The sequence below is a fragment of the Carya illinoinensis genome, chromosome 7, assembly GCF_018687715.1.
Source record: "Carya illinoinensis cultivar Pawnee chromosome 7, C.illinoinensisPawnee_v1, whole genome shotgun sequence".
Classification (NCBI taxonomy): Eukaryota; Viridiplantae; Streptophyta; class Magnoliopsida; order Fagales; family Juglandaceae; genus Carya; species Carya illinoinensis.
This window is the reverse complement of record NC_056758.1, coordinates 12,643,575-12,655,858: the sequence shown is the minus strand read 5'-3', so window position 1 is coordinate 12,655,858 and position 12,284 is coordinate 12,643,575. Positions and strand designations below refer to the sequence as shown.

General features: G+C 35.4%; 1 protein-coding gene across 1 annotated transcript; it reads right to left on the bottom strand.

The window, feature by feature from the left end:
* Positions 1-1,309: 1,309 nt before the first annotated feature.
* On the bottom strand, positions 1,310-5,621 carry LOC122317392 (receptor-like protein 15). Its single transcript, XM_043134466.1, has 3 exons — positions 4,758-5,621; positions 3,777-3,923; positions 1,310-3,685 (listed from the first exon to the last, which is right to left on the bottom strand). The coding sequence occupies exons 1-3, from the start codon at positions 5,098-5,100 to the stop codon at positions 1,440-1,442; spliced, it is 2,736 nt and encodes a 911-aa protein (XP_042990400.1). The 5' UTR covers positions 5,101-5,621; the 3' UTR covers positions 1,310-1,439.
* Between the last annotated feature and the right edge of the window lie 6,663 nt (positions 5,622-12,284).

The window sequence follows — 12,284 nt, the reverse complement described above, 5'->3', positions numbered from 1 at the left end:
GGGTGGAATTTATATTTGGCCATTTTCTTGGAAAATGGCACATGTTTTAATGGACTGGACTTTTGGGCCAAATGGGATTTTGGTGTGCGTGGAAAATTACTTATTTTTAGGAAATTATGATTTTTGGATCTCATGCATCTCTTATCATGTGCATGCATATTGTTGTTGCTTGAATGTATTTTTTTTTTTAGACTGTTTGAATTATTACTTACCTGCAGTACCGGTTTTTGGTACCGTATATTTTGATGCAAATAATAAGAAGGTTGAACCTAAGGAGACAGCTTCCTAGGAAGAATGATTGGTGCCTTTTGTTTGTATATCTCTGGAATTGTTTATCTACTTTTGAAATTATGTATTTTGGTTTTTATGATGTTGTAATTGGATAATTGTAATTTTTTTGATACGCTTGTGTTTAAGCGAATTTATATTTAAACAATTCTGGTACATAGTTGACTGACTTTAATTATCTGCTGCGTTGCATTGATGTACACGTGTTGCATGTATACACACTTGACACTTATCGATGGGATGCGTGACCCGTGTTGTCATCATTCCGATATTTTGATTTCTATGTGTCCGTACATGGGAGTTGGGAGCGTCACAATCGTGCCTGCAAAAGTACCTCACCCATTTAATACTTTGTCCATTCTATTCCATTGTTCGATCTAATCATTGCTCAACTACTTGTTGCTTGCACAAATTGCTGACTTGCTCGCCCAAAGATAGTTAAATCTGACTTTTCCCAAATTTTCTCTCAAGTAAATGTGATCCAAGGTCATGGCTCTCTAATGTAGGGGGTCCGGGTTTGACAATGTTGACCTGGCTGATTTCACGTTGATGGTGCTAGACTGTCTCAAGTAGCAGATTAGCATAAATTTTGCAAGAAATGGTGAAGATTTCTCTTATTGGAGCAACATTGTGGATGAGTCAATATTTTTTATTTTACTTTAGCTACATCAATCTGAAACTTCGTTTGCAATGTAAAAAACTTTAGCCACAATAGGATATTGTTGTACAGTGAATATCAATGAAACTTATGGTAGCTACTTTCTTCTGATGTGTATACTAATAAGGAAACTGCTTGCCTCGTTCTTTTTGAAAATACAGTTTAAAATATTTCTAGTCATGATCCTCCTATTGATAAGAAGTCGTAAAAACATATATATGAATTAACCACATAGTCGCCCAACCATTACATTTTATTGAAAAAAACTAAATTGAAAGCGGCTTGTCCTCACTAATAAAAATAGCAAGACAAGACAAGCATAGGAAATAAAATTCAATTAAAAACCAGTCTTCTATAGAAAGAGGCCAGGAATTGAATTCTTTGATTCATAATATTAGAGCACGACAACCATTATTGATAATCAAATACATATGCAAGTACACAACTGGCTATCATCACTGCCTTTAAAGATGTCCATGTAACCACGAGATATCTAATGTCGACATAGTCGATTTACCAACCTTTTTAGGGGTATCAAAACTGTAAAATAACTCCAGTACATGAGATCCTCAATCAAATTGAAGCACCTCTGCCTCCAGTAAGGATTGATATAAAGGATACTAACTACCAACAAAAAGAAAATAAGGTAAGATACTGAGAAGCTTGCAAAAAAGACTACATGATCTATTTCATACAATTTTCTCTCACTTTCCTTTGAAGGCTTTTTTGGTTTTGGATTTGACTTATTTGCTGAAGTGCAGCCATTCTCCAGCGGTGGTCTGCAAAGAAATGGATTTCCTTCGTAGCTAATCTTCTCAAAAGTCCCAAATTGATCTTTCATATCAGGAACCTTACCAGATAAATTATTGTATGCAACATTGAATACTCCCATAAAATTCAAATCAACCAATGTCGAGGGAATTTCTCCACTCAAACTATTGTGAGAAAGGTCCAAGCTTTCTTTCGAATCCAAACTCGAAAATGTCTTTGGAATCGAACCTGTCAATTGATTGTAAGACAAGTTTAGTGAACGAATTGAAGATAGTTGTCCTAATTTCACTGGGATTCCACCTGTTAGTTTGTTGCATGAAAAATCTAATCCAACCATGTAATCAAGGATGCCACCCTTGTAGAATCTAGACATGTACTTCGTTAGAAACTCAACCTCAATATCTTTCCTATCATATGATAAATCTGTATCCGCTTCTGGAAGATATTTTTCTAGAAAACTTTCATATGTTGGAGTTTCTGGTTCTCTACTCCATACCACAGGAGTAGTATAAGTTTCTGAAAAGGCAAGATCAGTAGGATTTATCTTTCCAAAGGTAATATTGTAAAGACAATGCGGTATTGTCCCAGAAAAGGAGTTCCTTGAAAGATCCATTATGCCTATTTTCTTTAGCAAACATACTTGGTTTGGAATCATACCGGTAAAATTGTTGCCTCCCAACAAAAGTATTCTTAAGTTAGAAAGTGTAGTGATTTCAGCAGGAAGGGTGCCGAAAAGATTGTTATCGCTAATGTCCAATGTCACAAGAGATGATGAATTGAAAAGAGCTTTCGGTATAGGTCCAGTAAGCTTGTTCCCTTGCAAAAGTAGATTAGTTTGTATATCCAAGCAAGAAGGTAAAGGTCCTGAAAGTGAGTTATGAGAAAGATCTATCAAAGATGTTGAACGTAATCCACATGGAACGGGACCCTCGAAAAAGTTATTACTCATCCTAATGATAGCCACCGGAAACAATGTTAATTTTCCCATCCCCATGGGAATTGTACTAGACATGTTGTTGTTCCCAATATCAAATAGAGTCATGGCATTGCGAATTGATAATACTCTAGATAGAGTACCTGTGAACTGATTGTTGTTCAATTGAAGAGTAACTAAGGATGCCAAGTTGAAATGCTTGGAGAAGATTTCACCTTCAAAGCTATTACTGCGTAGATTCAAAATACCCAAGGAGGTACATTTGGAAACCAATTCCTTTGGCACCTCCCCTGAGAATCTATTGATGGACAAATCCAATCTTGTCAAATAACTCATGTCACCAATTGAAGATGGAAGATCGCCTTCAAAATTATTTCGGGAAAGATTCAGAGTTTTTAAATATGGCATTATGTTTCCAATATTTTCTTGAAGCCGTCCACTTAAGTGATTTCCTGAGACATCCATCCAAGAAACATTAATGTGGTTCTCTGGTTGTAAATAAAATGGACCCTCGAAAGAATTATTTTGAAGATATAGCAGTTGTAGCCCTGTATTGTTTTCTGGCAACCAAAAGGGAAAGCTTCCTTTCAACTTATTGTGAGATAAATCAACTACTTCCAATGCGTGTTGATCAAAGAGAAACTTGGGGATATTTCCAATTAGCTTGTTTAGATTACAATTCTGCAATACAAGGGCCGTTAACTGAAATAATGGGGTCCAACCCACAGGATTTTCAGTTTCAATCTCAAGTTTGTTGTTATCACTCATAAATCGAACGACCTTAAGCTTGGAACGATTAGCGAATAAGCTAAATGAGAACAGGCCCTCAAAAATATTATAACTAAGATCAATATACTCAATAGCTGTGGGACTCAAGCTAGCTACCAGAGATGAAGATAAGTTTCCAATGAAATGGTTACCAGATATATCCAACACTCTTAGTGATGACATATTGTTTATGCATCGAGGAATGATCCCTTCAAAGTCATTGCCAGAAATATCCAACTCTTCAAGTTTCTTCAATCTGCACAAATCTATCATAACAAATAGAATTAGTAGGAGACGTAAACTGAATGGCCAGTTCCCTCACTTTTTTTAACAAATAAATTTGTTTTTCATTCTCACCTTCAGTAGGGAAAGCACCATTGAAATTATTATCAGATAACGATATAGCCTTCGCCGAAGATAGTGCCCGAATATATGGAGAGATACTCCCAGTGAAGCGATTTCCACTCATATCTAAAATCTCCAGCCTACTTAAATTTGCCAAATCTATCAAGGAATTTGAAGACAGAAAGTGTGAAAAAAAATATTTAGAAAGGTAAAAAAGATTGATATATTAAAGAGACTTTCTACAAATTAAAACCCTCTTACTAAGTTGCAATAATTTATTTTAGCCTAAATTGGATAGATCAGTTGTTACCTTGGATTGGTAATCTTCCAGCAAGTAGGTTATCTTGCAAGATGAAGACCTCCAAGTTGCTTAAGATTATATAGTGAATGAACACATATGCTAGTTTGAAATTATTGTACCGATCGAGGGATTCAGCATATATTTTGATTCAAACAAGTACGTGCATACTGAAAACAAAAGCTAGACTGACTAATGTCAACATTAGCATAGCTCATGAAAGCATGCATGCTCGATCACAATGTAACGGCTAAAAGGATAAGAAGATAATCAAAATCAAAATAATTTCTAATCATGATGGTATATTCCATTCCACCAACCTCTTCATTTATATAAAAAGTTATGAGAAAGAGCAAGGAAAACTACTACTTCGTTAGCCAAAATTAAACAAACCATCATGCATGTTACAGGAAAGAAAGGATGTGATATAACTGTAAACAAGCCGAATAGAGCAGGCTGCCCACAAAATCCTAGCTCGTGAGGGATGAATCAATTTAAACCGATTTGTTAATAATTTAAAGCATGAGTGTTAATTAACTCATGATCTCTACAACTAATTACGGACACAACCCTCCATTTTTTTATTTTATTTTGGTTTAATTTGTTGAGAGAGCAAGGGGGCGGGTGGGGTTCATATTGTTGTAGTGTGAATGTTAAAGCAGCAGCTAGCAGAGACCACAAATTAGAAACCAAACCTTCATTAGCTATGCAACCACCTATTTGATTGCCTGACAAATCAAGGCTCGTTAGCTCCTTGAAGGGCCGAAACAGGGACACATTTAGTAACCAATTAGTTGTATCGGTGATATGATTGAGGGAGAGTCCAACGATATGACCCGTGGTGGAGTTGCACGAGACTTGCTCCCAACCACAGCAGTCACTGCTTATTTGATCTGCATCTTCAATCCAAGAGGGAAGACGGTCGCCAATATCAGCATTGGATTTCAGAAACGCCTTCAGTCGTAACAGACCAACCCTCTCTTCCTCCAAGCAACCATTGTGCTCATGGATTTGCACAAAAATGACCAACGCCCACATCAAACACTTCACCAAAGACCACGGCCTCCTGACTGGAAAACATTGCCACACGCCTCAATTCATGATTTCTTGCTAATCAATCAGCTTGCTTTTGTTGGCATAAAATACTCGCTCTAATTTTCTCCATTTTTCTACTGATATATATAATAATACGTTGGGAAGACTTTTGAAAAGGAAAAATATCTCAGATAGTGAGAGCATTAACGACACCGCGTGAAAGACTTTGTATTTTCACGTTGACTTGGACTAATATATACACCCACATATTACTCCGTAGAAACCTGCAAAATGCCTTAATAACCACATTTATTTCACATGGACTGTCGGTTTCAGTGGCTTTGGGGGCCTAGGATCAAAGAGTGGGAACAAATGTGGAAACTGAAAAGAAATGATTGACTGAATTGAGCTACTCTTCCGGAAATTGCTTGGAATGTATTGCCAACTCGTTTTGTGCATAATTGTTTTCCTCTTTCTCTTTGTTTTCTTTGGTTTCCATTTCTTACGCTGTGACGCGTATTTTTTTTCTTTGGATTTCTTCTTTACGCCGTAACATCCGCGGGAATTTTTTCTCTCTCTCTTCTTCGTTTCTTCCCCCACAGTCCTCACCTACTCTCACCCACCCTCAACCAATCCCACCTACGCCCTCAGACTCGCTCGCCTTTCGTTCTCTTTATTTTCTTCACGGATCAGCTGCACTACACAACTCGGTCTCTGTTTTCATCACACCAAAACAGAGTGCCCCAAACCGAACGACATCTCTGCCACGACCGTAGCTCACACGCTAACCCTTATGATTGGACCACATTTTTTTAAATGTTCATGGACAAAAGAATTATTAGATGGTCATACTTCTAAAAACTCATACCATATGTTGTTATTCCTAAAAACAATCGTACATGAACATAATTCTAAGAGCGTCATAGCACAAGGGGATGACCAAATTTACCTAAAATTTGCCCAAAAGAAATCTTGGGGTTAAAAGTGTAATTTAGTTAAGAGACAACAAAATTTAGTTAAGCAAAAATAGACAGTAAGAAAAAGATGAAAAAAAAAAAAAGAAAGAAGAAGAAGCACTAATCATCTAAATGAAAACCTTGGTTATTTTGCCAACCAAATAAAAAATATTTTAGAACCTCATGGACAATTATATTTTAGACATATATCTACTCAATGTATATATATTTTAGAACCTCATTGAGTAGATATATGACAACAAAGACAATGCTATAGTCTATTGCCATATATATAACTAGACATGCAGTTGATTCCGGGATCACAAATGCATGTGATCCCGGAATTGAAGTCCTCCTGTCTAGATATATAGACATAAGATGCCACAATTTCTATCACTAGACTTTGTTTCAGGGTATTTGGTCAGGCTACCATTTTCAATTCGGGCACAGAGAGAGAGGGTTGGGAGTTTTGCCCGCAAAGAGGAGAACAAATTCAAATCAAAATTAGCACAAGAAGCCAAACTAGTGTGATGGATCTGGAAACCAAACTTCAAAAGTAGAATTCTGATGATGAATGTAAAGCATATGGCAGTACCTTGGAAATTGAGTGAAAGTCACTGCAGTACTCATGCTTACCATCAGCATGACATTAAGCTAATGAGATCTTACACACTGAGAAACTTGTTTCAAGTATTAATTAACAACAAGATTCATTCATAATGGACTGATTCACCTGTGATGCCCCCACCACCAACATTTTTTTTTTATTGGTAAAAAGAATTCTTTTTCGTTATGCAGGGAATATGGATGGCAAACTAAGATTGCAACAATTAAAACTTCCTGCCTGGGAGGTAGATATATATTTATACCGGAACGGCTAAATATAAGCAGTAGTAGCACATTTGAAGTATAAATAAAATATAAATGAAAAGGAATTGTTATTGACAAGCTTACCTCTAGTATTATTAACAGTCTGCTGATGTTCACCAAAGTACTTCTTATATTGCTAAGCAATCCTCAAACCCTCCTGCAATTTGTGCAAACACAGAAATCGAGATTTTTTGGTCACCCAAATCAGAAACACATAAATAAATAAATGAAGTAAATGGAAGAAGCAGAGCACCTGTTCAGGATCATGACCACGAGATTTATCTTTATCATCTTTGCATGACCTTGGACCAGGCAAAGTGCCAAATCCTTTTGGGTCATTCAAGAAAAATTCTCACAATATGCATCTTTGAGTCAAAATAATAACAAAATATTATTTTTTTATTATTATTAATTTTTTTCCTAAAATTATTATTTTTAAATATATTTTGTAATTAGCATCCACTACATACATATGGGATTAATAATACAAATATAATAATAAAAAATATAATTTTTTATATTATATTAAAAATATAATAAAAATAGTTAAAAAAGAATATATTATAATAATAAAACGAAGGAGAAGGTGAAGGTTTGTTGTGTTGTTAAAGGAGAGAGAAGAGGAAAGGGTTGTGAGAGAGAGAGAGGGGGAGGAGAGAGAAATAATTAGTAAAAAGAATATTTGAGGAGTGAATAGTGGATCTTTAAATTTGTACAAGTACTGTTCATAGTTATGCAAAAATATTTAGATGCATAATCTAATGTAGTGAAATTTAGGGTGATATTATGCAAATATGTCTTTGCATATGCATATGTATAAACCAATGCCACTACTACTTTAAGTTTAGTGGTTCAAATGCTTATCCTATTGAACCTAGATTTGGAATTGCATGTGCGAGGACGGCTAGAAGGTTCACAAGTTTGATTTACCCTTGGACGAGAAAGGTAAAATGTTATTGAGAGATTTTGAACTGTTGATCACATTGGTGCAGCTTATTATGGCACAAGTGAGAGTGTCCTGATAGACTGAGCAACTTTGTTGGTTCTGTTTTGTGCCCAAGAAGAAAGATTCTTGACATGTATCATAGGCAAAAAAATTTTGACAAGTACAAAGTATCCAATTGCATTCAAAGAGCAATGGAGTTGACAAATAAAAGTGTTTGGTCAATCTTCTACTGCGATGCCAAATGAGATGGACAAGTTACCTCTTATTACACAACAAAAAACTTTACAAGTAATTTCATCTCAATTTCTTTTAAGTTCTGTCATACAATTATTGTTGGCCTAAATCTTGCAAAAAGGTTCCTCATTTGACAACTTCAAATGGCAACTTTCGCTGCCTTGTATTTGAATGTCATTAAGATGCTCTGTTGGGCTGTTTGGTTTGTTATATATAATTTTTGCACATTGACTTTTTGTTAGTTGTAGGAGCTAGAGTCAGAAATTAGAGGCATTTTCGAATGCACATCATGTCAGAAACTTTGTTATTTGAGCTTCTCATCTTAGTGAATTGATTTTCATATCTTTCTTTTGTGCCATAAGTTGCATAGGGGATACTTATGGTACACACTTTCAAATATCATTTGAAGGGTAGCATATTTAATTCCCTCTTAAATTCATTAACCTTTATAAATCTTTTAGTTGTAGTGTAACTTTGGTCTTCAAGGTGACTACTTCTTCTTTAAGTACTTTCTCTTGACATATATTCAAACAACACTATGAAAAAAGAAAAACTTTTATAACAGTTGGAGAATTAACATGTCGAATAAGAATGTCAAAATTGACGTCAATCATTATGCAAAATCTATTGCAATTCAATGTTTGGTGAAATTTCATGACAACACTCGTTTGCTGCTATATGCTTTTAGGATTAAAGGTAACCCCGGATAAGCATATGCAAAGAGGATATGTGACTGTCTTCAAAAGCATAATAGAGAATAAAAGATTATTATTATTGAGAAACGCTATATCGTGAAGTAGTTTGGAAAAAAAAATAATGATATTGCAAACAGATGACAGGAAATAAGTTGTGGTGATTCATAGGGAAGGAAAATAAATAAAGAGATGGTGCTTGGAACAAGTAAATAGAGGTAAAATCATCCAGCAAACTTGATGTAAGACTATTATTTCTCCTCTCTTTTCAAGTATATCTTCGGTTTCATGAAAGTAAGAAAGAAAACTGAAATGATTTGTATGAGCCCTTCAAAGAAAACTAAAATCATTTGTAGCCCTTCATTCTTAATACAAATAAATTCCATCCTTTCATTTCTTTATCTGTCTTCTAGACAATTAGATGGTTAAATTTCAAGGCATTGAATTATATTCTCTCACTGAAACCCGAGATGACATCAGATCCAAGTAGTTTCATCATGCTATTTTCACGATTATTATGGTGAAGTGTGAGACCGATGTTATTGCAATATATTAATCTAGAAGTTTTTCAACAAAATTGGGTTCCAGGCTTATTGTTATCTTATTAAAACGGCTGTAATTCAATGTTCTACTACTTTAGCTAAAGTATTTAATTTGCTTTCTAAATTCTATACCCTTGCAATTGGCAGATGCCACTCAATCAGATATTTTGAATAATCTTATTATTCTATTTTCACATGAACGAAGGATTTTATACCAAATCAGAAGACATCTGCCCAGAAGTTAGTGATAGTTCAAGCAAGTAGACATTGATGGTCAAAGCTTTTTTTGTTTAACTATTTTTTGGACAGTCGTGGAGATGCACTTGGTGCTGAATATGTAGATTGTAGACTAGGGGCTTTGTGTGTATCCAGTTTGTGTTCTGGAGAGATGTTGTGTTGTAGTTTTTGTCCCTCCTGGAGAGGTTGTGGTGTTATATGTAGACTAGGGATTTTGTGTGTATCCAGTTTATGTGTTTTGGAGAGATGCTGTGTTGTACTTTTTATCCCACCTGGAGAGGTTGTGGACATGTTGTGGTGTTGTATGTAGACTAGGGGCGTTAGTAGAATGGTCCATGTGTACCTTGTGTATATACTGATATGTACTTGGATTACTATACTATGATGAATATAACAACTTTATATGAAGTTATGAGTAATTTGGTTTTGGTGGAGATATTATGTGTTCCTACAAGAATTACTTTAATTTGACTTCATATGTACATGTTAGTAGGTTAATTATACAGGTTTTCGTTACCAACTTGCTGACCGAAACCATACAAAATTTCCTGTATTTGATAGACCCACAACAATTCAAATAAGTTACTTGCAAGATCAAGACCAACATTTCACAAACAAGATAATATACGTACTACATACCAACAGATTAATGTAAGGAACGAATATTTTCATACACATAATTGATCCATACATACGGATACCTCCTTTTGTACATTATAACCAAAACATAGGGGAAGCACCATTACAATTGATCCATTAAAAAACCATCTACTTCATACAACGTGCTATTTATATTTCTAAACCCTATTACAAATGTGACAACTTAGTACAAACACAATAATTTTCATTTTTCCTTTTCAAGATCTCTCTCTCTCTCTCTCTCTCTCTCTCTCTCTCTCTCACACACACACACACACACACACTTGATCTTCCATTCTTCAAATTTCATACTCAGGCAGCAATATGTCATCCCATGTCTTCCAATGCACATTCTCTCTTGCACGAATGTTCTCCTGATCTAGCTTATGAAGTATATCTGTACGAAGAATTCACATCCCGCTTCTCCTTGCACATAGTATGAACATTTAATTAATATGATAAAGTACACCCTAATGTCACATTTAATTAACATGATAAAGCACACCCCATCTAATAGGACATCCATCAATTAAATGTTATATTTATATACGTTTCCTCACACATAAGCACCAAAACAAAACAAAAAAAAAGAAGAAAGACACCTACTTTACCAATCAGAGTGGCACGAGATAACGTAAAGGAGCATCGATAATTGATTGGGATGGGAACACAAAAAAAAAAAAGAAAGACACCTACTTTACCAATCAGAGTGGCACGAGATAACGTAAAGGAGCATCGATAATTGATTGGGATGGGAACACAAATTAAAGGGTTTATGCTTGATTCTTGACATGAATCTCGGCTAAGAAACAAAAAGGAATAGAGTTGTCAAACTCTCTTAGCCTCTATAGTGCTTGATATCAATTGCCTTTAACTACATATAACAATTTATTATTTTCTTAGAATTCATATAATAATTTTAAAACAAGAAGGAATAGAATTCATATAACAATATTTGTTGCTATTAAGTACATAAATTAGACTACTTCAAAATTTTATAAGTCAATTTCTTTTCCCGCTCTTGAAGTCAATTTCTCAAGTTCAATCCTTGCTTCTTTTTCCCAACACAACAACAATTACAAGGAACGAGGATAAATTTCTCCTCTAGCATTGTTTCATTTACGAAGTAGATATCTGCTCAAAAGTTCATTTTCAACAAATCACCAAATGCTTAATTGCACAATTTTGAATTGAATAATCTTTGGATGGAAATGCTAATGTACCTTGGGCACAGACGTAGACTTGGAGATGGATTCTCTTCCGCAGACCTGGATGCATACCCCATGAAGTCGAACAATATTTTATGTTTGTCCTACAATCAGAGAGAAACAAAAAATGGAGAAAAGAGGGAGAGAGGAGCGTGGGAGCTAATCTCATACACATGGCTTTGACCTAGAATCACAAAGAAACAAGAGAGAGGACTAACAAATTACAATTTTAGATTTGTGCATGCTAAGAGAGGACCATTAGATCGGTGATGTATGCACGCCGAGATGAGTGCACAAGCAGCTCGATCAGCGGAGGAGATGAAAAAGGGAGGAGAGGAGGTGCTGAGCTTCACATAGTAGATGGGGTTGCTTGGCTTCATAGAGGAAATGGAAAAAGGGAGGAGACGAGGGCATGAATCTCACAGCATAGATGGAGTCAAGCTTCACTAGAGAGTTTAGACGGAATGCGGGGGTGGGGATGCGGGAGAGGAGCTCTCTTTCGGGAAATCAAATGGTTGAAATCTGAGAGAGGGAACTTGCAGTTGGGGAAAGGGAGAAATTGGTCATTTTTGGCTAGCGCAATGTATGGTGTGGGTTTGGTTGACACCAAACAGTGTCTGATGTCAATATTTTCACTATAAATAAACCCATTGGCCTATGAATTGAACAATCGAAGAAGGCAATTTCGAAATTCTCTCCCACAAAAGTTTTCATTTCGCAAAATCTTGTTATTAGAATCTTTTCATTATGTAGATAACAGATTTATAATCTCTTGGTTGAATAATAAAATCCAAAGGTATTATAGGTATATGCATCGCTTCGTTTGGATTGTAAGAGAGTCTTATCTCATCTCATCTCATCGT

Coding starts and splice junctions, on each gene's coding strand:
- LOC122317392 (XM_043134466.1), bottom strand. CDS start 5,100: ATGTGGGCGTTGGTCATTTTTGTGCAAATCCATGAGCACAATGGTTGC. Junction 3,924..4,757: donor TGGTTGCATAGCTAATGAAG/GTTTGGTTTCTA, acceptor ATTCCTTGATAG/ATTTGGCAAATTTAAGTAGG. Junction 3,686..3,776: donor TGGTGCTTTCCCTACTGAAG/GTGAGAATGAAA, acceptor TTGTTATGATAG/ATTTGTGCAGATTGAAGAAA.